Source organism: Schistocerca cancellata, chromosome 5, assembly GCF_023864275.1.
Source record: "Schistocerca cancellata isolate TAMUIC-IGC-003103 chromosome 5, iqSchCanc2.1, whole genome shotgun sequence".
NCBI classification, from domain to species: Eukaryota; Metazoa; Arthropoda; class Insecta; order Orthoptera; family Acrididae; genus Schistocerca; species Schistocerca cancellata.
This window is the reverse complement of record NC_064630.1, coordinates 115,649,969-115,677,795: the sequence shown is the minus strand read 5'-3', so window position 1 is coordinate 115,677,795 and position 27,827 is coordinate 115,649,969. Positions and strand designations below refer to the sequence as shown.

Genomic DNA, 27,827 nt, shown 5'->3' with positions numbered 1-27,827 from the left:
GGGGACTGTTCCCAGTATCACTTCGAGTCTGTTATGGAGTGTCGTTGTTCTGAAACATCTTCGCAGAAGTGTTTCCCCTGTACGAGGTGCATTCAAGTTCTAAGGCCTCCGACTTTTTTTCTCCGGACTGGAAAGAGATAGAAACATGCGCATGGTTTTAAAATGAGGCCGCGATCATTGTCAATACGTCCCAGAGATGGCAGCACCGTACGGCAGATGGAATTTTACCGCCAGCGTCGAGAATGGGAACTGTTTTAAATACTTAAAATGGCGACGTTTTCCTTACTTGAACAGCATGCAATCATTCGTTTTCTGAATTTGCGTGGTGTGAAACCAATTGAAATTCATCGACAGTTGAAGGAGACATGTGGTGATGGAATTATGAATGTGTCGAAAGTGCGTTCGGGGGTGCGACAGTTTAATGAAGGCAGAACATCGTGTGACAACAAACCGAAACAACCTTGGGCTCGCACAAGCCAGTCTGACGTCATGATCGAGAAAGTGGAGAGAATTGTTTTGGGGGATCGCCGAATGACTTTTGAACACATCGCCTCCAGAGTTGGCATTTCTGTGGGTTCTGTGCACACAATCCTGCATGACGACCTGAAAATGCGAAAAGAGTCATCCAGGTGGGTGCCACGAATGCTGACGGACGACCACATGGCTGCCCGTGTGGCATGTTGCCGAGCAATGTTGACGCGCAACGACACCATGAATCGGACTTTCTTTTCCTCGGTTGTGACAATGGATGAGACGTGGATGCCATTTTTCAATCCAGAAACAAAGCGCCAGTCAACTCAATGGAAGCACACAGCTTCACAGGCACCAAAAAAATTTCGGGTAACCGCCAGTGCTGAAAAAATGATGGTGTCCGTGCTCTGGGACAGCGAGGGCGTAATCCTTACCCATTGCGTTCCAAATGGCACTACGGTAACAGGTGCATCCTACGAAAATGTTTTGAAGAACAAATTCCTTCCTGCACTGCAACAAAAACGTCCGGGAAGGGCTGCGCGTGTGTTGTTTCACCAAGACAACGCACCCGCACATCGGGGTAACATTACGCAACAGTTTCTTCGTGATAACAACTTTGAAGTGATTCCTCATGCTCCCTATTCACCTGATCTGGCTCATAGTGACTTTTGGCTTTTTTCCGTGGCCGCACATTCATCAGCCGTGCCGCTATTGCCTCAGCGATTTTCCAGTGGTCAAAACAGACTCATAAAGAAGCCTTCGCCGCTGCCATGGAATCATGGCGTCATCGTTGTGAAAAATGTGTACGTCTGCAGGGCGATTACGTCGAGAAGTAACGCCAGTTTCATCGATTTCAGGTGAGTAGTTAATAAGAAAAAAAATCGGAGGCCTTAGAACTTGAATGCACCTGGTAATGTATGCAAAAGAACATATGTGACGTTTGGAAGATGGGACAGAGGGCGAAAAGCAAGGTACCGGATTCGAATACTGATTAGGCAGATAGTTTTTATCTCCCAGCAAGTTTCAGGTCTTCCGTCCCTCCTTCGTTGCTGTTCAGTTGACCGGTTGCCCTCTATCCCCAACTGGACGCCACCGGGGAGCGAGCTGTGACAACAGGTGTGCCTTTGCCAACAGCCGAGTGCGACGCGCGGGCGGAGGAGGCGTCGCGGCGGCGGCAGCACGTGTCGACGATCGACGCGGGGCCGCCGGCGGCGGTGGGGGCGGCGCCGTGCGGCCTGCTGCAACAGCCGGCGCTGCACTGCGCGGCCGCCGACGCCGCCGCCTTCTCCGGCTTCTGCACGCTGCGCAACGGCCTGCCGCTGCGGGACCTCGCCATGGTGAGTCAGAGCTGCACGGCCACCACCCCAGCTGCGGAGGTCGCTCCGGGACACTTTCTGAGTAATTCGGGTTAATGGGGCACCTGGCCTACGGAAGTTCGTTGCAGACTAATCGGTATGCATGCGACAGCATGGATACCCAATATATTCAAAAACGCAGCGTATAAAAGTGGAATTTCCCGATGCTCATACCTCGGGTTCCGATGGTGACAAACTGGTGGGGTACAGTGTTTGGAATAGCTCTGTGGCGAGGTGCCATTGGTAGACCTAACAGAAGGATGGTATTAGTGTTAGTATCCTCCCCTCCTGCTTAGATAAATGAAGCAAATCGGATGGTTCGTTTTGCAATTTGGTGTGTTGTACGGTGGGCTTCAGTGCCGTATATAGGCACCATTAGTTCATGCACGGTTCCTAGGGGAAACTCAAAAGAAGAGTTTTTCACAGTATTTTTCAGTCACTAGCGAACCACCACGCAGCCGAGGATTACAAGACGGCTATGCCTAGCATATGGGTGACATAACCCTAAGATCCTGATCTCGAATTACCCAGACGTCATTATCCGTTTCCAAGATACAGAGGTTCAAATTACACTATTCCTAGACGTAAAATCCGATATGAAGAGTAATCTGCGAGGGCTATTCGCAAAGTAAGGAACGATAGGTCGCGGAATGGAAACCACAGTGAAAATCAAAACTGTTTTATTTGCCTATCCGACTTAGACGTTCGTCGTAGCGTTATACCGACTTTTCAATATCCACGTTATAGACGGCCTGGGTGGCCAAGCGGTTGTAGGTGATTTAATCACGAACCGCGCGACCACTACGGTCGCAGGTTCCAATCCTGCCTCGGGCATGGATGTGTGTAATGTCCTTAGGTTAGTTGGGTTTAAGTAGTTCTAAGTTCTATGGGACTGATGACATCAGACATTAAGTCCCATAGAGCTCAGAGCCATTTGAATTTGAACCCTCGTTACAGAAGGCAGCCGCCAGTGATTTCAGCAAATACTCTGCGCTGGCCTACAGCTACTTGTCTGTGCCAAAATGTTGTCTTCATAGCCAGCGGTTCACGTGATCAGAGATGAGACTCAGAGGGAGAAAATTCGGGTTGTATTGTGGGTAATCAAACATTTCCAACTGACAACGATGCAGGGGCATCTTCAGTGCCACTGCAGAATGTGGCTGAGAGTTGTCTTGAAGAAGAAAGGGCACGACAGATACGCATTGCTTCAGACGAAATATCTCACCGTGCCCTCGTACTTGGCGTGAGGTATCATTGTTGTAGGTATCTTTATGTGCTCTCTGTTTGCTCAGAACTAAAATGAACAACGCAACGCGACCGAGGGGAATATTAGTGTCCCAGCCAAACACACCTGTGCAAAACGTCATCGGATTTTCACTGTGGTTACCATATCGCGACCGATCGTTTTTTAATTTCCGAATAACCCTCGTAAATAATAAATAATGCCAGAGTATTGCTTTTTAAGATAATATTCTCCACGCTATTATCAAGAAAAGACTTTTTCCTATTTTCAGAAATCTTCATTTGTTATCAAGAAACAACCAAAAACTTGGATTTTGGGTGCCAAAACCCATACACGGTTTCCGAGACAGTTATTCACAGCAGATGAAATTCTTACCATGTACACTCCTGGAAATTGAAGTAAGAACACCGTGAATTCATTGTCCCAGGAAGGGGAAACTTTATTGACACATTCCTGGGGTCACATACATCACATGATCACACTGACAGAACCACAGGCACATAGACACAGGCAACAGAGCATGCACAATGTCGGCACTAGTACAGTGTATATCCACCTTTCGCAGCAATGCAGGCTGCTATTCTCCCATGGAGACGATCGTAGAGATGCTGGATGTAGTCCTGTGGAACGGCTTGCCATGCCATTTCCACCTGGCGCCTCAGTTGGACCAGCGTTCGTGCTGGACGTGCAGACCGCGTGAGACGACGCTTCATCCAGTCCCAAACATGCTCAATGGGTGACAGATCCAGAGATCTTGCTGGCCAGGGTATGTGACTTACACCTTCTAGAGCACGCTGGGTGGCACGGGATACATGCGGACGTGCATTGTCCTGTTGGAACAGCAAGTTCCCTTGCCGGTCTAGGAATAGTAGAACGATGGGTTCGATGACGGTTTGGATGTACCGTGCACTATTCAGTGTCCCCTCGACGATCACCAGTGGTGTACGGCCAGTGTAGGAGATCGCTCCCCACACCATGATGCCGGGTGTTGGCCCTGTGTGCCTCGGACGTATGCAGTCCTGATTGTGGCGCTCACCTGCACGGCGCCAAACACGCATACGACCATCATTGGCACCAAGGCAGAAGCGACTCTCATCGCTGAAGACGACACGTCTCCATTCGTCCCTCCATTCACGCCTGTCGCGACACCACTGGAGGCGGGCTGCACGATGTTGGGGCGTGAGCGGAAGACGGCCTAACGGTGTGCGGGACCGTAGCCCAGCTTCATGGAGACGGTTGCGAATGGTCCTCGCCGATACCCCAGGAGCAACAGTGTCCCTAATTTGCTGGGAAGTGGCGGTGCGGTCCCCTACGGCACTGCGTAGGATCCTACGGTCTTGGCATGCATCCGTGCGTCGCTGCGGTCCGGTCCCAGGTCGACGGGCACGTACACCTTCCACTGGCGACAACATCGATGTACTGTGGAGACCTCACGCCCCACGTGTTGAGTAATTCGGTTGTACGTCCACCCGGCCTCCCGCATGCCCACTATACGCCCTCGCTCAAAGTACGTCAACTGCACATACGGTTCACGTCCACGCTGTCGCGGCATGCTACCAGTGTTAAAGACTGCGATGGAGCTCCGTATGCCACGGCAAACTGGCTGACACTGACGGCGGCGGTGCACAAATGCTGCGCAGCTAGCGCCATTCGACGGCCAACACCGCGGTTCCTGGTGTGTCCGCTGTGCCGTGCGTGTGATTATTGCTTGTACAGCCCTCTCGCAGTGTCCGGAGCAAGTATGGTGGGTCTGACACACCGGTGTCAATGCGTTCTTTTTTCCATTTCCAGGAGTGTATTTCTAAGATCCTGATCTCGAATAACCTTAGTAATATTTTTCATATCTTTCTTATTTTCCGAGATACAAAGCTTATCCCTCTTGCAAAGTACGCCCGTTAAATCCTGTGTGAAGCGGAAATATAGATTATAAAGCGACGTAGCAGGGAGAAATATGCTGTAAAATGTATCGGTCATTAACGGGGAACCCCACGTTGAAGTACTGAATCACATGTAGGATTATTTTGCACGTAAAATCCGGTCTGAGGTGCAAAATTAATTTTACGTTATTACAGTTTCAGAAAGTAAACTGTCTAACAAGGGGAGTCCACAACATTGGGATCGCAGATTTACTTCAAACGTTGTACATATTTAGTAGGCCATTAAAACAACATAATGGTGAAGTAGTACGGTGCATTACTCTGGCAGTTCCGAGAAAATCGCAGGAGACGCTTTAAGCGTCTATTATGTAGTGGGTGTATCTGTGCGTAGGTGCTGGCTGTGAGAGTTCATGTGTAGAAGTGGTTAGCTATCGAGCTTCAAAAAACTAACGTCTCTGAGGCCATGGCTCGACTCCTGCCCTCACATGATTTTTAATCTATATTTTCCCATCAGTGGTCATATTAATTAATTCGTATGATATTTGAGAGGTAATATAATTAAAAAGGCCACGTGTATGTACATGAAGTTTTAGTGTATGTCATGTTATTTGACTATTTATTATTTTTAGCGAGATTTAATTATTAGGAGATGCATATTTATAACTATCGGGAAGTAGGTGAAGAAATACATAGACTTTTCGTGAAAGTGTATACCTGACATGATTTACGAAGTCCCTTATACATACAATCTGGTAAGGTACCCGGAACTACTTTGCACCTCGACGTTAAGAGCTGCAGACGCAGAGGCAGGCCGCATTTGGCAGTTAAACTGCGTACCGGTGAGACATTGCTAATGTGGTATGAAAAAATAGTATAGGTGCAAATTTTTTTAGTATTAGGTGCAAATTTTTTTAGTATCATAGAATTTACACATGTACCACAAAAATGAAAGCTTGAAGGGGTGTCGAGTCGTCCCTCGTACAGTTTCGTTTTAAGTAGGTCGAATGCTAACCACTTGACCAGTATTAGTATCATAGAATTTACACATGTACCACAAAAATGAAAGCTTGAAGGGGAGTCGAGTCGTTCCTCGTACACTTTCGTTTTAAGTTGCTCGAATGCTAACCACTTGACCAGTATTAACTGTAACATACAGCACCTGCGCACAGGTAAATCTGCTACATAATGCACGCGTAAAACGTCCCTTGCAAATTTCTCGGAATTTTCATGGTAGTGCACCTTACTACTTGCATATTGCGTTGTTTTAATGGCCTACTAAATGTGTGCAAAGTTTGAAGTAAATCCATGATACCAACGTCGTGGCCTTCCCTTGTAAGTTTTACTGACGAATACACTTCTTTTCATATGAGTTTACCTGCCCTGCTGCAGCAGGAAAAATAAGGGAACCAGTAGAAGAATACTCTTGTCGGAGCACAGAAAATGCGAATATCTTCTTGTTTCTTGAAAGTGGGGTACCAGCTGCCTCATTCTATCTTCCTCGGCACCTTTAAAATTATTTCCAAAAAATTTTGGCATGCAGAAGTACAATATTCGCATTTTTTTGTGCTCCGATAGGAGTTGGTTTCCGTTGGTCTCTGTTTCTTAAATAAATGTATTTACGGTCAACACCACCTCTTAAGCTAGTGAATCGATTTCAAACAAACGTGGTACACAGATTACTCGCTATTTAGAAGCACTGTGGGCTAGTATCCATGCCGCAATGGTAACGCCGGTTCCCGTCAGACCACCGACGTTAAGCGCTGTCCGGCTGGGCTAGCACTTCGATGGGTGGCCATCCGGTCTGCCGAGTGCTGTTGGTAAGCGGGAAGCACTCAGCCAGCCCTTGTGAGGCAAACTGAGGAGCTGCTTGATTGAGAAGTAGCGGCTCCGGGGTCGGAAACTGACATACGGCCGGGAGAGCGGTCTGCTGACCACATGCCCCGCCATATCTGCATCCGGGGACCCCTGTGGGCTGAGGATGACAAGGCGGCCGGTCGGTAAGGTGGACCTTCCAAGGCCTGTGCGGACGGAGTTTAGTTTTTTTCAGAAGCACTGTGGGGTAAGAACCACCTAACTCTCAAAACATGTGTGAGTGACAAAACAGCGTAACGCACTTCGCGCAAATAGCTGGACTACATTTATTGAGTAATTTCAAACCTTTAATAGACTATTTCTCACTTACATGCCTAACGTATTATAACACATTAACCCAGTTGTAAAATGTTCATAAATTTGAAGCAGTCTGATACAGCAGAGGTCGATTCTTTGAAGAACCGGGTGTTTGACTTACGTTTACTACTGGAAATGGACACCATGGGGTTAAGAATCCCTATATTTCATATGCGTGGGAATAGAAAGATGACGACACCGAAGCCTAACTGCGGAACATCTTCAGCAGTTTCACCCAAATTTGTTTGGCAGATGACTTATTATTCGTATAAAAAATACTGTTGGAGTGAGATTCTTCATTATCACCAGGGGAGGAAGCATGGATGAGAAGTGGTGACATTAAAAAGTTAGAAAACGACCCGTTGGTATCCATTTTCCGTTTTTATTTGACTTGGAACCCTTTTGAAAATTTCGACTGAAATTTATTTCGTATTTCAGCTGTTCCTTGTGTCAACCAGATAGTGAGAATTAGCCCTACAGCGAGCCAGAATTTTTTCCGGGATCTAAGATCAAGATACGCAGCTGAATGCTGCAGGGACATTTAACATATCTCTGGAGTCGTTTGGTTTAAAATAGCAAAGAACCCAACGTATATGTGAGCCATTTAATTATGTAGCATACTCACTGTTGAAATTGGCCATTTGTACGGATAATAAACAGATTACGGCCTATTTGGACCATGTCTTCCTGTCAAGACATATGCATTTGTTCAGCATCTACTCCTGCGCCCCTGGATAATTTAAATCAAACTTGGTACACATATAACTTACTATGTGAAAATGAATTCTGTGAGGTGATGGGCGAAGGACAGTTGGCGGAGAGAGAAGGAGATGGCCAGACAGGGGAGGGAGAGAGAAATGAACTAATGTGAGACCTACAAAATAGCAGGTCAGTAACTGGAAGCAGTTAATACCATAAATTATCTGGGAGTACGCATTAGGAGTGATTTAAAATGGAATGATCATATAATGTTGATTGTCGGTAAAGCAGATGCCACACTGAGATTCATTGGAAGAATCCTAAGGAAATGCAATCCGAAAACAAAGGAAGTAGGTTACAGTACGCTTGTTCGCCCACTGCTTGAATACTGCTCAGCAGTGTGGGATCCGTACCAGATAGGGTTGATACAAGACATAGAGAAGATCCAACGGAGAGCAGCGCGCTTCGTTACAGGATCATTTAGTAATCGCGAAAGCGTTACGGAGATGATAGATAAACTCCAGTGGAAGACTCTGCAGGAGAGACGCTCAGTAGCTCGGTACAGGCTTTTGTCAAAGTTTCGAGAACATACCTTCACCGAAGAGTCAAGCAGTATATTGCTCCCTCCTACGTATATCTCGCGAAGAGACCATGAGGATAAAATCGGAGAGATTAGAGCCCACACAGAGGCATACCGACAATCCTTCTTTCCACGAACAATACGAGACTGGAATAGAAGGGAGAACCGATAGAGGTACTGAAGGTACCCTCCGCCACACACCGTCAGGTGGCTTGCGGAGTATGGATGTAGCTGTAGATGTAGATAAATAAACGCCGGGAAACGCCGACTTGATCAGCTAGTAAAGCAAATAACAATTATTCCTTTTTTCATATTTCCTTTCTTTATGCGAAAATATCTTTAGAGAACAGCCGTGCGGGATAGCCATGAGGTCTAGGGCGCCTTGCCACGGTTCGCGTGGCTGTCCCCGTCGGAGGTTCGAGTCCTCACTCAGACATGGGTGTGTGTGTTGTCCTTAGCGTAAGTTAGTTTAAGTAAGATTAAGTAGTTTGTAACCCTAGGTACCGATGATCTCAGCAGTTTTTTCCCAAAGAAACTTACCACAAAATTTCCAGTCCTTTAATACGTAACCACGCAGACGTGCAACTCGAAACAGAGATTAATGCACAAACCCTGGGACATAGGCCAAATAGCGTGATGTCGGCGCGCGTGTGCCGTTTCTCGATTGCTTCAAGTAAATACATACACGAGATACATTCAGGGTGCCTTCATCGTCACATTCACCCACACTGCTGTGTATCACCATTAAAGTACAACTACTATCGCTGAAAAATAAACGCGACACACATCCGAGTAGTGTTATGCAAAGCTGAGGCGGAAGTGTAAATTGGGGACTAAGGTTGTCAATAGAGAGTACCGTGAGTGAATGAAGCAAGTTTATTTAGTAGAAAAAGATACTGTCAACATTGACGCTACGTTGAAATTTTAAATGAAATGAGGGTGCTAAGAACGGATACATTTGACCTCGAACTCCCAGAATAATGCTTACAATAACACTCAAACATAAAAAAGTGTGGTGTGGGTCATTTCCATTCAAAATGCTGCGTTCAACAACAAATGATAGTTTAACAAAGATAAACAAAGTAACCAGATATCACTGGGATAGGAGGGAAATTATACAGGATTCAAAATCTATGTATAATTACACTGTCTACTAACAGCGCCAAAAACCCTCCGTTTCAACTAATTATACACTACTGGCCATTAAAATTGCTACACCACGAAGGTGACGTGCTACAGACGCGAAATTTAACAGACAGGAAGAGGATGCTGTGATATGCAAATGATTAGCTTTTCAGAGCATTCACACAAGGTTGGCGCCGATGGTGACACCTATAACGTGCTAACATGAGGAAAGTTTCCAACCGATTTCTCATACACAAACAGCAGTTGACCGGCGTTGCCTGGTGAAACGTTGTTGTGATGCCTCGTGTAAGGAGGGGAAATGAGTACCATCACGCTTCCGACTTTGATAAAGGTCTGATTGCAGCCTATCGCGATTGCGGTTTATCGTATCGCGACATTGCTGCTCGCGTTGGTCGATATCCAATGACTGTTAGCAGAATATGGAATCGGTAGGTTGAGGAGGGTAACACGGAACGCCGTGCTGGATCTCAACGGCCTCGTATCACTAGCAGTCGATATGACAGGCATCTAATCCGCATGGCTGTAACGGATCGTGCAGCCATGTCTCGATCCCTGACTAACAGATGGGGACGTTTTGAAGACAACAACGATCTGCACGAACAGCTGGACGACGTTAGCAACTGCATGGACTATCAGCTCGGAGACCATGACTGCGGTTATCCTGGACGCTGCATCACAGACAGGAGCGCCAGCGATGGAGTACTCATCGACGAACCTGGGTGCACGAATGGCAAAACGTCATTTTTTCGGATGAATCCAGATTCTGTTTACAGCATCATGCTGGTCGTCTCCGTGTTTGGCGGCATCGCGGTGAACGCACATAGGAAACTTTTATTCGTCACCGCCATGCTGGCGTATCACCCGGCGTGACGGTATGGGGTGCCATTGGTTACACGTCTCGGTCACCTCTTGTTCGTATTGACGGCACTTTGAACAGTGGACGTTACATTTCAGATGTGTTACGACCCGTGGCTCTACCCTTCATCGATCCCTGCGAAACCCTACATTTCAGCAGGATAATGCACGACCGCATGTTGCAGGTCCTGTAGAGGCTTTTCTGGACACAGAAAATGTTCGACTGCTGCCCTGGCCAGCACATTCTCCAGATCTCTCACGAACTGAAAACGTCTGGTCAATGATGGTCGAGCAACTAGCTCGCCACAATACGCCAGTCACTACTCTTGATGAACTGTGGTATCGTGTTGAAGCTGCATAGGCAGCTGTATCTGTAAACGCCATTCTAGTTCTGTCCGACTAATTGCCCAGGCGTATCAAGGACGTTATTACGGTCAGAGATGGTTGTTCTGGGTACTGATTTCTCAGGATGAATGCACTCAAATTGCGTGAAAATGTAATCACGTGTCAGTTGTAGTATAATATATTTGTCCAATGAATACCCGTTTACCATCTGCATTTCTTCTTGGTGTAGCAATTTCAATGGCCAGCAGTGTAATAGCGGAGAATACAAATGGTGCAAAAGGCTCTGAGCACTATTTGATTTAACTTCTGAGGTCATCAGTCCCCTAGAACTTAGAACTACTTAAACCTAACTAACCTAAAGACATCACACACATCCATGCCCGAGGCAGTATTCGAACCTGCGACCGCAGCGGTCGCGCGGTTCCAGACTGTAGCGCCTAGAACCGCTCGGTCGCACCGGCCGGCGGAGAATACAAATGTCCTACACACTTCTTAGCGCTTGTACTACTCGTCAGAGCGCAGATGCGGGATTTTGACTAAGTGCTTAAAACAAAATGGAAGAGAACAATATGTACACGTTACTAAAGCCACGTTTTGACATTTAAAATCACTTTCGCATACCAATATCAAAAACCACTCTAATTACAGTTTCAAATCATGATATGGGTATGTCAGTGTCATAACCCGCCAAGCATATTGCTACATGGCGGTGTACTGTGGTCCAGGAATCTGACTGTAAATTACAGAGTGAAGTGTGATGATGAATAATGATCATTTACCTTCACTTGTGCTTTTCACACATTGCAGTCTTGCAAAAATCTACAATCCTTCTCAAACAGAGGTTAGATCGCTAAGAGAAGTAAACATTAAGGGGTTGGCAATAATTTGTTGTTTTCAATGACAATATCTTTGTTTAGAAAACTTGCATCAAGAAGAGTTCAAACTGTATGACCTGACCAGGAATCAATTAGCAACAGGACCTTTTCACTTCTTACCTGTTCGCCAAGCACTAAATTTAGAAAATGTGTCACGTGTACTTTAGTCAATTTTCCACTTTGGCTTGCCTCCACATGAATGTTTCGTGGGCAGGTTGTTACACGTCTCTTTGCAATATTGGCGCTGAAAGTGCCTTGTGTCTTGTGCCTCTTGAAAATATAAGTAAAACTTGTTTACTAGTCTGCCTGTCATTGATAAAGCCATATCAATTGTGTAGTAGAGCTCTTTACAAACTCCAACACACTATGTGCAGTTTTATCTCCTCTGCGAGAGAGTGTTGATGACGAAGACATTTCATACTGGAAGTGACTCTGGTCACTGCTACAAACATTTCCTTCCTCCACACCACGCTTAGTCGTAAACAAGTTCGCTGCTTTCACAAACTCTTGTGCCTCCTGATGTATCTGTTATCATCTTCTCTGGCTTTATGCATGACAAATGTAGTAATATGCCTGGATGAAATGCCGTATTCAGCATAAAAACTGTCTACAAACGCAATCGAAACTTTGAAATTATCCAAGCTAACAATTTTAGACGCTCCTACTGCCAACATTAACAAGTGCCAATATTGAAATGTAGCTCCTTGCCCTATAAAATTACGATACTACATGCTCTTTGATAGTTTGTAAATGTGATATTTTGTTTCCTCTGTAACGGCCTCCTGTCCACCTTTTGTTAAACACATAATGAGGAATTACTCTGCAATGTGATGTACTTTTAATTCACTTATAGAGCCTCATTATTTTGCTATAGGAAATGAAGCCATGATTGTAATAGTCTTTATAAATGTTCTCTAGTATGCTGTCACCAATATCTTCTAATACACTGGGCCTAGACTGTTTGTGTGGATATTGTTTGTAGTACTTTGACCGGACAGTTTCCGTTTCTCTGGAGTAGATCGTTGTGTACTGTTCTGACAGCCAACTTAAGGTTCAGGTTCTTCCTGTTCTCTTAAATCAGTATATCTGCCCAGCACACCATCATGTATCTCTGTGTCAACCCTATTATATTTCTCAATTATTGTGTTATATAACATAACCGTGAACTATCTATGATCGATCTAAAATACATTTCCATATTCAACATGTCGCAACTTTACCCTTAATACTCGGACCACGTTAATAGGAATAATTCTCTTGGTGTTATCACTGTACACAGTTAACACAGTAATCCGCATTCGAACTTTCCAAGAGACACATTCCTACTACAGCTATACCTTTCACGCAGCTCGAGCACTTGTTAGTGCAGCAACAACATGCTACCGTCTAATGGCCCTATCAGACAAGTGCCAAGTTTTGCGTGGAAGTGACACAGGCCACTGTTGTTTTTATAATCGAGTGTTAGTCTAAGCAAGGTTTCGTGCCGTTCCGAGCATTGGGAGGTCAATGGTGTCCCTTATAAGGCAAACCAGAGTAAGAATTCAAACTTAGTGCAAATAATCAATTTTGGTACAAGGGACCTGTCTTCTCCGGTGGCTCGTTACCGAATAATTGCGTTTCGTTTGCTTTCGTAGCCCCCCCCTCCACCCCTTTGCTTTCCTAACACCCGTCTCCCTCTCTCGGCCCGCCAACCAGTTCTCTTTGTACCTGCACCTATTTGCACAGCTGTGAAAATGTCGTCATTATACGATGTGCCGTGTTTGGAAACTAACTTGCTCCATTCACTCCTGGTGTTTGCTAGCCGTTGACAGCAATAGTGCACAGTACGCACTCAAGCCTGCGTTCAGTTCTTTTCGGTCCTTCTTCTGTGTTTTTCGGCGGTATTGGTTGTTTGGTTGTACGTTAACAGTGATGCACAGTAGTGTGGATAAGTGTGCTGGCGAAGAGTTGACCGGTAAGCACTTCGTGTTTGATCTCATTGAATACAGTGGAAGGGCGACAGAATGACGCCATGCACAACTGTTCTCTCTACGACGGGAACCACACCACAGTACGTTTGCAAGTATACACTCGTGCCCTTCCGAGTACGAATGCAAGATACAGGCTGTGCAATGCACGCCACAGTACATTTTCAGTATTACAGTGAGGTGACATATACACATGGCGCTTGTATCGCGTACATATAGTATGAAAGGGTAGTGCATTGGTGGAGCTGTCAATTGTATTCAGGTGATTCATGTGAAAAGGTTTCCGACATGGTTACGGCCGCACGACGAGAATTTACAGACTTTGGATGCGGAATAGTAAATGCAGCTAGATGCATGGAAGATTACATTTAGGAAATTGTTAGAGAATTCAATATTCCTAGAGCCATAACATCAAGAATGTGTCAAGGATACCAAACGTCAAGCGTTACCTCTCACCACGGGAACGTAGTGGCCGACGGCCTTCATTTAACCGTTAACAGCGGCGTTAGTTTGGAGTGTAAAGTAACCGCAGAAACCGAAGTGAGACGTTCCTCGAACGTATCCTTTCAGATAGTGCGGCGAAATTTGGAATTAATGGCCTAGAGCAGCAGACGTCAAGACATCGCATGCAGCGTCTCTCCAAGGCTCGTCACCACGTGGGTTTAATCGTAGACGATTGGGAAACGGTGGCGTGGTCGAATGAGTCCATACTTCAGTTGGTAAGAGCTGATGGTAGATTTCAGTGTAGTGCAGTCTCCACGAAGCTATGGGTTCAAATTGTCCACATGGCATTGTGCAAGCTGGTGGTTGCTCCATAATGGCGTGGGTCATGTTCACACGGAATAGACTGGGTCGTCTGGATCAACTGAAGTGATGGGAAATGGTAATCGCTGTTGATCCATCATGAACAGGGGACATCACCTGGCTAAGTAATTATCAAAGAAATTCGCCAAGAGCCATGTAATTGGGATGTTATTTTATTTTGATTACCGGTTTCGGCATTCAACTATTCCGTCTTCAGGCCCACGCATAATAAAAAAAAATTATATTTGTAGTGTATATCAGGGTGTACAAAGCACGCTTTACAGAAAGTGACGCGTCATCATAAAAGTACTTAAAGCTACAAAATGAAAGTAGTGGCCTTAAAAGAAATCTTTGTGTACATCCAGCACAATAGGATAAAACATACGTACATATTTGTTAGTCATGAAACTATTTAACATCCCGGATTAACAAGAGAACATACAAAAACATTCAATAGATGAGAACTATACACTACACAATTAGGAGCTCCGCCGAAAAACGCTTGTCATTTTCCTCCTCTACCTTTTTCTATTTATTTATTATTTAATACAAAGTCCTACATAAATCTTATAGATGAGGAAACCTCCAGCATATAAGTGGACCTATCCTCATTTTAAGTAAAAAGTCACACTGAAATCTGTTAATTACAATAATATGCATATTTGCGGTCTAGGTGCTATCAGAACTCATAATATAATTAGTTGTCACGGCATCCAAAATGCAACTTGACGCAAAACCCAGCGGCATACGACATATTAAGACAAAAACAGAATGTGAAGAGTACACTAAATATACAACAAATCGAAATAAAAAGATATGATGTGGTATCCTGGTAACAGTTCGCCACTATAACAGTGCAACAAATCAACGTGGATGTCAAATCCTACTTATCCAAGGGAAGACCTCCAAGTTCTCAACCGACAATGTCATACTATATCCCTGCGATATAACGACCTATCTATAAAATGACGCATCCATCTAAATAATAACAGACCCACAGCATGTTGTGTCACGATAGATAATGTGGGTATGGAAAAAGATAAAAGGTAGGTTAATGTGAGAAGACCAACATATCACCCAAGTTCAAGTCCACCGAATGAGTAGCGTATTTGCGCACCAAACGGACACCAATTGTGTGCGAAAAAGAGTCTATTAACTAGAATTATATTATAAAGTTTTCATAGAGTGATCAATACTACTCAAAGCATGGTCAGTAATGGACTAGCCGAAGGCAATGAAAGAAAGTGTTAATGCAAGTCCAAAAATGTATAGAGTCACAAGCCGATTATGTCCGACGATGGTAGCCCATAAACTCAAAAATTCATTAGTAACGTCAGGTCAACATAAAACTCCACGAACACCAAAACGCTTATCTGGCAAGAACATCATAGTATTTCTCATAAGCTGTAAGGAGAAGTAAGAACAACGCTGGAAGGCTGATAAACTATCGGACTCCTACTCATACGCATTCACCGAATTTCCTACAAGTGAACTGGGGAATGTGCCAATTTGGGTGTAAAAACTAAAGTGGCTAAAAGGTGGTAGCTGACAATAGATAAAACCAAATCATACCATAAGGAACCAACAGAAAACTTCATTGTCTTAAGTATAAAAGTAACATGCAAGATAACAAAAAACCGAAACTGTGGTCAATAATGAAAACATGCTGTATACGAACAGCGTAGACTGCTATATAGCGAGATACAAAGAGTGACAGAAACACCCAAGGAGTATGAGCTCACATTCCACAGTCAATCAAGTCCGTGGGTTACAATAAAAGTAAAAAAAAGAATATTCACACTAAGAATAGTAGACAATAAAATTTTAGGTGAAAACTGTTGATTGTCGGAAATAAAAAGTTCAAACACATAAAAACTTAAATTAATACACAGCTACATAAATATATGTCAACAAAAGTAACACCTATAAGCCAAAGAAAACACCAAAATGACAAAAAATTTAAAATAAGTCACAGAAATGACATATGTCTGGAAACTAATGTGACAAATTCATCACTAGGTTATTTTAGGTAAGTGAAATCGGTAATATTGTTATGTCAGAGAACGCCAAAGGGGAATACATAATGTAATGAGTAGCTAACAAACTACGTAGCTTGCTCACAGAACCGACTGTACCACGGTGAAACTGCTATAACGCCTGCAAATATGCAGCGTCAAAGAAATGAAGCTAGGTATTTGCAACCAAAATCGTAAAACCACCGCGCCTAATTAAAGTTCAAATCGATCTCTTATTTGATTATTATTCTCGTGTCAGAAACATGCAGGTAGATGTACATACATTTTACACAGTTCTGATTAAATTACTTTTGACCAATACTTGGTCACTTCCAGTGCATTTTCTGTTGCTTGTTGAAGGTCATCTTCTGTACAATCGACACCGAAGCCTGTGCCAAACTGTCTGTTCTTCTACACAGTCACCCCGAATATCATTTGGATCAGTTAAGTTAAGTTCCGATCTTCCAACTCCGGATCTCAGTGAATTCAGGGACTTCTGAGTTGTCCACTCTTCGTCATGATCTGGAGGTAAAGCTTCAACAACTCTTTTCCAACCGGGGGGAAGGTAGGTCGTAGCCCTTCATAATTGTAACCTAGCTTTTTCAACAGTGGTTCTAAGTTACTTTGATGTCCGAAAGAAACTCCTCCTTGACTTCATCGTTGCTGATGCGGTTCATGCACATGCAGAGGATGGGTAGTTTCCTGTTCCACTGCCTTTCTTTCCTTGTCCGGAGCTACCTCTCTTCAAACCGGTGGTGATGCTATTTCTGCGAGGTGCGAAAGCCATTTGACAGGAGTGGATTTAAAGCAACCTGTTATAGTTCTACAGATTTCGTTAAGAGCTGCATCCACCTGTTTGGCATGAGTTGAATCATACCATACAGGACAGGCATACTCTGCCGCAGAATAGCATAGAGCCATTGCAGATGTTCAGATTGTTTCAGGTCGACTACCTCCACTGTGATCTGACCAGTTTCCGTAGGACATTGTTCCTGGTGGAACCTTTCGACTTGAATTTCATGCAGTGCCCTTTGAAAGTGAGGGATCTTTCGAGTGTCACTTCTAGGTATTTTGGAGTCTGGTAGTGTTCTAGTTCAACCCCCAACTATAACATTTTGAAATTGCGAGTGGCGTCCTTGTTTCTCAAATGAAAAGCACACACTTGGGTCTTTGATGGGTTCGGTTTAAGCTTATATGTAAACCACTTACACAAAACAGTCTCGCTGGACTAATGATAGGAACACCCACTGACAACGACTATCATGTGAAGGAAAAACAGGTGTGTGCTTAAAGAGGACGTCATCTGTTCACCAATAAACTAAAATGCAATACAGTAACCTATTCAAGCTCAGGTCAACACTAGTTCAACAAAGGAAATCCTATATTTCTAATCTAATCCAAATGTATTAGTCAATTATGCAATAAAGGAAACACAAAAGTGCTCCACCATTACTGAAATCGATCCATGAAAAGTAAACAATCATCAGACTATGGCAACACCTTCGGTTAATACCGAGAAATGTAAATGAGGACCAATAACTACTAACATTAACTCCTCAACTGTCACCCAATTCCATTTAACAGAAGCTAAGACAACCGTATTAACACGTAACACATCTAAAGTTAATATTGGATTTCCTGTGCTGAACTAGTGTTGACCTGAGACAAAAGAGAATGCGTGATCGTAACGTAACTACTATGTCACATATAATAAAATCGGTAGGGAACTGAGACAATAAAAATACAGCAACCATTCTACAAAAAGCTATGTCAAGTTACGCTTCATGAAGCAAGCCTCTCTGCGTTAATACGTATACAGCAATAAAATAAGCACGACATCTCATGCTAACCATAATACCCCTGTGAGGCAACGTTGGCACAAAGCTAATAAAGTAACCTCTCTGTCCAATTAGTCATATCAATAACCACCATAGAGCATGAACTAGGGGTTTCCTCATCTATAGGTATAATACAGGATGAAAAAAGTGAAAAAATAAAAAAAAGAGATAAAAGAAAAAAAATTACAAAGTTTTTTCGGTGGAGCTCCTGATTGTACACTGCATAGTACTGATCATTTCCGGGTTTTTGCAATTTCTCTTGTAAATCTGTGATGTTAAATATTCTCATGACTAACAGATATGTACATACGTTTTATTCTATTGTGCTGGATGTACACAGAGATTTGTTTTAAGGGAGTACTTTAATTTTGTAGCTTTAACTGCTTTTATGATTACCTGTCACTTTCTGTAGAGTTTGTTTTGACACCCCGATATACACCACATGTATACTTTTTTATTATGCAGGGGTCTTAGTTGGCATAGTGGAATGCCGAATCTGGTAGTGAAAATAGAATAACATCTCCATTACAGGGCTGATGGCGAAATTAAATGATAATAGGAAATTGTAATGTTCGACTACCTGGAGACCATTTGGCACCATTCATGGACTTCCTGTTCCGAAATAATTATGGAATTCTTGGAGATGACAATTCGCCATATTACCGGGCCACAATTCCTCGCAACTGGTTTGAACAGAATTTTGAACAGTTAGAACGAATGATGTAGCCTCCTAGATCACCCGAAATGAATCTCATCTACCATATGTGGGACACACTAGAGAGGTCAGTTCGTGCAAAAAAACATACAGCGGTAAAACTTTCACCGTAATGGACGGTTATAGGGGCAGCTTGGCTCAGTATTTCAGCAGAGGACTTACAATGACTTGTTGAGTCCATGACACATCGAGCTGCTGAACTACGCCAGGGAAAGGATGTATCCCATGACTTTTGTCATCTGAATGTAGTAGCATATGATTGGTGACAGTCGTGGAACTAGTAGCCAACACATTTCTCGGGCTTTGATACAAGAGTAGCCTCTGTTTTGAGAAACATGAACTTGCACAACACTTGCGCCCGTATCATCGACACATTGTGCAACGAACGAACAGCCCGTGTTCAGTGGAATGCCTTCCACAGCACTTTTCAAATGACCACAATATGGCTGTAGTTGTGTTGTACACGAAACGGCGGTGTTTAGTAGAAAAGGAACTTTCTGCAGTAAGAATAGTCGTGTTTGTGATAAAGAAAACCCACGCGCTGTTACGTCCATCCTGTCGATACACGTTTGATCTGATCATATAAGGCTGTTTTATTAACCATTATGAGATGGAATCTTACGTACATCCCGATAAAATGAGTGAAGTCGTGTAATAAACATTCCTTCAACATGCCTTTCTACAGTTCCTACACGAGTTCCTAAGGTGACAGTCAGACAGTAGGGTCCTGATACGTATTGCACCCGCTATTACGAATGACATAGATGTACAGTTTGGACAGCAGAGGATAGCTCGCGGAGGTCCTCTTATAAGGCCATTTTGGTCATCAGACATGGCACAAATGGACGGTTCCCTCTGGGAACATTTGAAGTGGCTAATCAGGTTACTATAGATTGATACACTCTTGTAGCTAGTTGCCATTTCATATTCTGTTGGAGCTTATTGCTATGGATATTACGGGCCTAGAGGAAATACGGAATTAATTCCATTAATTTCTTGGGAATTTTGTCAGTAATCAGTCTTCTGACTGATTTGATGCTGCCCGTCACGAATTCCTCTCGTGTGTCAACCTTTTCGTCTCAGAGTAGCTGCTGCAAATTACTTCCTCAATTATTTGGTGGTTGTATTTCTGTCTCTGTTTTCCTCTATTGTTTTTACCTTACTGTAGAGGGCAAAAATGTCGTGGATACTTGAGCGTATAACATATTCGATTGTGCATCTCTGTATAAACTGCCGTGATCATAGTGGTTGACATTTTGAACAATACCTGTAAGGTCACAGTTTTGAATTTATTACGTTTTATTGAACACAAACAGAACAGTGTAAGTCATCATCCCCTATTTGACAAAAGAGCCGCCATTTTCGTATGTGTTATGAAGTGAGTACTAGGATTTTAGGACTCCAGACCAGTGAAAGAGGCTCAACAATCCCAGTGGTGTTCGTCCACCGCCGTGCTTCTGCCCTAACAACGTCCCCAGCTGTCTATGATAGGCTTCTCCAGGCGAGGATCGATTAAACACTATTAAATCCATACAAATTATGAAAATGGGTGTACGTAAGTGTGTATGTAGGAATGTATCTTACATATCTGCTCCAAAACCAATGGAGCAATTCCAAACAAAATTGGTACTCATATCACCGACGGCCTTGCTGCAGAGGCACCACCAGTTCCCGTTCGATCACCGAAGATAAGAGTTGTCGGGCTTGGCTAGCGTTTGGATGAGTGACCATCAAATCAAAATGGCTCAAATGGCTCTGAGCACTATGGCACTTAACATCTGAGGTCATCAGCCCCCTAGAACTTAGAACTACTTAAACCTAACTAACCTAAGGACATCACACACATTCACGCCCGAGGCAGGAATCGAACCTGCGACCATAGTGGTCGCGCGGTTTCAGACTGAAGCGCCTAGAACCGCTCGGTCATTCCGGCCGGCGGGTGACCACCCGTGTGTTCCGAGCGCTGTTGGCAAGAGGGGTGGACTCGGTCCCTGTGAGGCAAAGCGAGGAGCTTCCTGATGAGAAGAAGCTGCTCCGGTCACGAAAAGTGACAACGCCCAGGAGAGCGGTGTACTGACCACATGCCCCTCCATAGCCGTGTCCAGTGCTGCGTATCGGCTGAGGATAACACGGTTGTTAGTCGACACCTCTGGGCCTTCCGAGGCCTGTTCGAACGTAGTTTAGTTTAGTTTGGTGATCATGTCATTTACTGTTTGTATAGATCCTCTGTGAGGGTTATAACCAACTACCCATCAAAGTAGTAGGAGTGGAGGTGAAAAGGCAGTGTAGCCCACGACGCGAGAATCCCAATGTTTTACTCATCTAGTATTTGAGAACGAGAGCACTTACAGACTGGCAACTGACTTTATACATAATGTCAAATCTTTACTAAGCTTTTCCTCGCTACCAATCCGAAGGAAATGACGTAAGGAAATATGTTAGTCACTTACTACATTTTCGCTGTCACATGAAGCGTGATGTTTTAATTAATTACTTCTTTACACCTAATAGCATTCGTGACATATTTTGCAGACAATATTCACATACAGAACTGAGTGTGCTATAAAGATTACATCATTGTAAGACTCTTAGTTCAGGAGACATGACGTCATAAACAATTAAGGAGTGAAAAAGTACCGAATCATGCAGGGCGTTACGTTTTATTGCCTCTTTCCAACTACCTCAGTTCGCGACATGTTTCGCAGGCAGTAACCACATTTGCTGCTGACTGTACCTACAAAAATATATCATTATACGACAATAGTTCGGAGATGCGACGTGATAAGCACTCAGATGTGTCTGAAAGTGCTGTATCACGCATGACGTTTTAATTTATTCTTCTTTACTACTAACTCTATTTACAAAACATTACGCAGAAATTAGGCACATGTACCAATGGACATACCCTCAAAATTTTGTCACTGTATAGCAGGTAGTTGAGAACATACGTCAAAAACATTGAGTTGCATAAAAATGAAAACTTAAGGAGGAAATTCGCTAGATATCCAGGTGAAATATGTGTACAAATACACGTGAAGTATGTTAAATTTGTCATTCTAAGCCTTTGGAACAATGTCAGTAATGTGACTTCTGAAATTTTCCCGGCGTATTTCTTCTTCTAATAATTTCCGGGTATGCAGCCGGATCCCGTCGACATTCTGCCACGATATTTCGGCCCAGAGACGTCCGGCCATCATCAGGTGAGTACACAACTACTGAAGAGCCCAGGTGCAGTCGCGGTATTTATGCCGAGATTCGGCATAAATACCGCGACTGCACCTGGGCTCTTCAGTAGTTGTGTACTCACCTGATGATGGCCGGACGTCTCTGGGCCGAAATATCGTGGCAGAATGTCGACGGGATCCGGCTGCATACCCGGAAATTATTAGAAGAAAAAAAAAATGTCAGTAATATTTGGTACACATATTAGTTACAATCAGGAAAGAAATACTGTAAGGGTAAGAACGGTTAGCTTCCTATTGGAGTGAGTGTGAGAACCTGGAGAGATAATGGGGAAAAAAAGATGGTAGACAGAGAGGGGGAATGAGGAGATAGGCAAAGACTGGACGAGGAGGAGATGGAGAGAGGCAGGGGAGGGGGAAATTAACACACAGAGAGGAAAGAAGGAGATGTATTAAGAGGGAAAAGAGGAGGCGATTGACAGAGAGAAGGGGAGGATGAGATGGACAGAGTGGTGGGGAAGGAGGAGAAGAACAGACAAAGGCAGAGGAGGAAATAAACAGAGACATGGAAGAGGTGGAGATGGACAGAGAGAGGAGAGGAGGAGATGGACAGAGAAAGGGAAGGGGAAGAGGCGAACACATAGAAGAAGAAGGAGGTAATGGACAGAGAGATGGGAAGCAGTGGATAGCACACTGGGCTCGCATACGGGAGGACGAAAATTCAAATCCGCGTCCCGCTATCCTGATTTAGGTTTTCCATAATTTTCCTAAATCACTCCAGGCAATTGCCTAGGTGGTTCCTTTGAAAGGGTGCAGCCGAACTCCTTCTCCATCCTCGAACCAGTCCGAGCTAATGACCTCATTGTCGATGGGACGTTAAACCCTAATCTTCGTTCCTTCACTTCTTTCGATAGTGAAACCTAAGCCCAAGTTCTGCCTACTTTTTGCTGTAAAACGCAGACTTACCGTCCGCCAAAGCTCATCACGAAATAAAAACTCATCCCACGATATAGTTCTCTACTTGCATACATGATTCGAAAGCAGCGTGAAATCTTCCACTGGTATTGCACAGACTCTACCATCCGAAAAATTTCAAAGTGTTGTATCGGCCCTGCGTGGATGCCACCCAGAAGACAATCTCAGTTCTCGCCCGAACACGACGCAGGCCGCCCGCTGCGATCACGCGGTTAGAGGCGCCATGTCACAGATTACGCGGCCCCTTCCGGCGGAGGTTGGTGTCCTCCCTCGGGCATGGGTGTGTGTGCTGTTCTTAGCACAAGTTAGTTTAACTAGTATATATGTCTAGGGACCGATGATCTTAGCAGTTTGGCCCCTTAGGTATTCACACACATTTCAACATTTGAACTATACAGGTCTCACCAGATACTTCTACAGGGCGCCAAAAGACCACGAGGCTCAATACCGTAGCCTATTTTAACACCACGAAAAGCATACCACGGTAGTCATATTGATGACGTGCTAAAATATCTTTAAAATGACCATCCCTGAATATGCATTGATCATCTTACAGCTTACACGATGCCATGATGCATAACTTCAAACAAAATAAAGTTCTAGTGAACATTAATGTACCTATATATATATACACAGTGCGCAATTTCCAGCTCTTTTAAGTGGTGCTCTTAGTTTTCAAGAAGAACTCATCAAATTTGAATCGCTACTCATTTAGTTGATGAGCAGAGTGAAAGAAATGAGATAATATGTTTTTTGCTCTTTAATATGTTACACATTTAAACACGAACGCATCTAGGAAAAGAGTAAAAGTATAGAATAACACAGGCTTCGTTCACGATACATATAATTATGGGGTAAATTGAGCTCTGGTCAATTTTACCTGTAAACAGTATGATGAAATTTTTGTCTCTTTGCTGGTGTGGTAGTGCTGTCACGAGCCAAGCTATTTTATTCCACTATTAGAGGAATGAAAATAATGCAAATTCTGGAACTTTCTGGCAGATTAAAACTGTGTGCCGAATCGAGACTCAAACTCGGTCCCGAGTTCGAGTCTCGGTCCGGCACACAGTTTCAATCTGCCAGGAACTTTCATATCAGCGCACACTCCGCTGCAGTGTGAAAATCTCATTCTGAAAAGAAATTCTTATTATCAATGTAGTAATTTTTAATATATCAAAACGAACACAAAAGGCTGGATTAGTACTTTATTATGATATTATGTAATACTGATCAATATCTGAGCTAATGTTGCAGCTGGGCTCACTCTCTACGTCATTAAAGATTGACTGAGGTTTGAGAGAATTTAAGATAATTTACTTACATTTCAGCACGAGAAGGTAACATCATTTACATAGGATTGCAGAAAGTACATAATCAGATGAAATCTCGTATTCGGTATGGCGCAGTCAGTTCCTAACTGAAAGAAATACTGGTCTATGGTCACAACGTAAGCTGATGTAAATACAACCACTGCCTTCAACTGCTCAGAGCACAAATATCTGAACGTTGCTGAACCTATAGCGTAACAGTGCCGAAAACATCAAACTAAACAAATCACGAAGTTTCTTGGGGTCCCCACGATCTCACCGTATCGGTTATGGGTTATTTAAGTATTGCCAATCCAAAAGCCCACTAATCTACATCTAGTTATATTGTAGATAAACTAATTTAGTATTTATTTACTGTTACTTCAGCTCCAATTTGATATACCGTTAATGAGAGTTACAGAATTGGTAAGCCAATTGTACCATTTAAAGTGATTCATCGATCACTGCTATAGAGATCAGCGTCAATCGAGAAGTTGTGTTTGCACAGCGTCGTGCATTGCTTTGTTCAACTCGTGACGTCAAGACAGACACGATTTTAAATCTTAATTTAAGATGTAGGCCCATTCGATGCTGTTTTAGTATTTTCCCCTTAATATTTGTGAATAACATTTCATAGCTACAAAGCGACACTTTGACAGCTCAGGCATGCATCTATCCTTCGCTGAAGCACCAAGTATTCCTTTGCCTGTAGCCGCCCGCCGATACTCCTCAACACTCAGCCACTGTCATACTTAATCCAGCATAATTATCCCAGGTCAAGCCAACTCGGCTTGTAAACTTTGATGCAATGTAATTAAATTACGAGTCTTTTGTTTTAGGGTTGTTGTATTAATCTGTGTTTTATGTTGTATTTTTTCGTAATTGCATATTACAGGTTTGTTTCGTTGTTCAGAATTTATTTTCACAGATATGAGGGTAGCTGGGCAACAAACGGAATATATCATAAGAGTAAATCATAATTATGGTATTATTTTGTAATGAGCAACTGGAAAGCACGGGTTTCTTGTATCAAAATGTTTAGAATGCGTTAAGACAAATCTTGACATTGGGCTCTTGTTTGCTATTATTAGAAATAAAAACTTTATTCCATTATTATTTGTTACTTAATTTGGCTTCACTATCAGTTCAATACAGGTGCTGATCTATCTCAATGTATGTATACCGGTAGAGTAGCAAACACTACAAATGGGTTGCACGTTTTTCATAGTACATGTTATTCCGAAACTTCTTGAGTCGAGGTTGGCTTCACCGTGTATATGTCAGCAAATGATCCCTCAGTGTTATTAAAGTATACACTGAAGTGAATGTACCACAATGAATGAGTCCTTTTGCAAATCGACACTACAGTCAAAGCACAGTAAAACAGAGATCATAGCATTTTATCTCCACAATAAAGAGGAGTGCAGGATTTTATATGTGCTGTTGTATGGGATCGAAGTTACCCATAACTTAAAATAACTCTCAATTATTGTTCAGTCTCAGCTGCACATTTTTTAAATTAAATGACACGGTTATATCACTCTGGATCGTTCTTAGATCTAGGTAGTAGCGTCAGGATCCTGTCCATTCAGAACCTCGTACCTGAGTACTGTTTCTGTAATCATTTCGTTGTTACACACGAATGGATGCTGTCATGTAAGCATCACTACACAAAGCTTAGGTAGAGCGTAAATATACTCTAAAAATAGCGGGAAACAACTGAGAACGAAATCGTGATGTGCTACGCACCTCTGCAATTTCACCTGTTTATTCAGCTGCTGGATATTATGCCCTATACTATATTCAAATTAAGTAAGTTTTCGTCCGAATGAAGTTATGAAGATCATAGCTAAAACTGTCAGATCAGCTCCCAATTAGTGACTGCCTGTTTTGTCCAGTATTGCTCCTCCGGATCTGAGGATAATGACTGCCAGAATGCTTGTGCGAAAGTTCGTACGAAGACAGAGTCCAAAACGAATTCAGCTCTAGATACCGCTTTCCACAATCCATCAGTTATACACCTTAAATGAGGAAAGAAACATTGGAATAGTCTGCAAGTCGACGACCCCATGAAGTGGAAAGTGCGCTGGAATGAACAATGACTCCAGAGAGGCTACCTCATTCAAAAGCAAACCAAGAAGATAGCAGGATTCGATCTGACTGTCGCTGGCGATTGAGACTCAACTGCATCCGAGTGGGATAACGGAAAGGTACCATATCTTGAAGAAAAGTTGGGTGTTAAGCGGATCAGGAAGTAAGATACAATCTGAAGGGCTACCTTCTTCGGGCTTTCGAAACTGAGACTGGACTCCATTAGGAAATTTGTACACCACGACCGCACAACAAGTCTTGCAAATAAGGGGAAACTTCAACAATGGTCATATAAATTCGAAATCGTATTTTTTTTTTATTTTTGCACATCGATTTCAGTCACTGAGTGATCATCTTCAGTGCAAGAATTAGTTCAGTGGACTCATACGACCATGCGTATTTTGAAGATGATCACTTTGTGATTCAGATCACTATGCAATAGTAAAACACGGCTTCAAATTGATGCGACCGATTCTGGAGTTTCCCTGGTTTGCAGTTTTTAAAAAATGATTATCTCTAAATCATTTGTGAATGTATAGGAGTATCAAAGTGTTTGAGATGTGATGCTGTAGCTGAATGTGGAAAATTAGACAGAGCGGTACAAAATGAGGAGGTTCTCCGACGATTTACGGTGCAGAAGAGCGTAAGAAAAACTTTGAGAACAATAAGTAACAGGATGACAGGACATGTATTAAGAGATTAAGCAATAAGTTCCATGGTTATTTGTATTTTCTGCCACCAGTCACAATTATTTGTTTTACGTTTCATCGAAGTAGTGCAACTTGTTTCGAGCGGATTGTCATAAAGCATTTATGCACACAGAAAATTCCTACTTAAAAATAAATTCTCTTAAAATATATTGACATAGAACTTTTTGATTATTGTTCGCTGCTGGAGTGGCTGATGGAGTACTGGAGGGTGGGGGAAGAGGGGCAGTGGATGGCCAGATAGTGATGCCCAGTGATGTCTTTCTCTTTTAAGGAACTGTGTCTTGTTGTTTGTTATGACTTGCACCACAGCCTATGTAAGATGCAGACAGTTTTGGATCAGTTATCATATTACGAAAACAGCGTAATAAACCGTTCTGTATGACAGTTGTCCATTTACGATTTTGGCGTCTGGCATCCGACTCAATCAGACTGAAATGGTACTGTTCAATAAGGACACGAAGCATAATTTAAGTCCAAACGACAATCACAATATCGTAAAATACAACATATGCTCATTAAAGATAGTTTCTAATTTTGCAAAATTTAACAACACTGAACAAACTATTCTAGGCCACACGGGTAATAAAATTTTACAAAAACACATAGCT

At 43.1% G+C, this 27,827-nt stretch overlaps 1 protein-coding gene across 1 annotated transcript in view; it reads left to right on the top strand.

Moving 5' to 3' along the window:
- The window catches only part of LOC126188388 (hemicentin-2-like), a 761,121-nt gene that overhangs the window by 657,439 nt on the left and 75,855 nt on the right, over positions 1-27,827 (top strand). Inside the window, exon 13 of the mRNA XM_049929988.1 lies at positions 1,606-1,808. Within this exon, the coding sequence (XP_049785945.1) occupies positions 1,606-1,808 (203 nt within the window). The remainder of the gene's footprint in view (positions 1-1,605; positions 1,809-27,827) is intronic.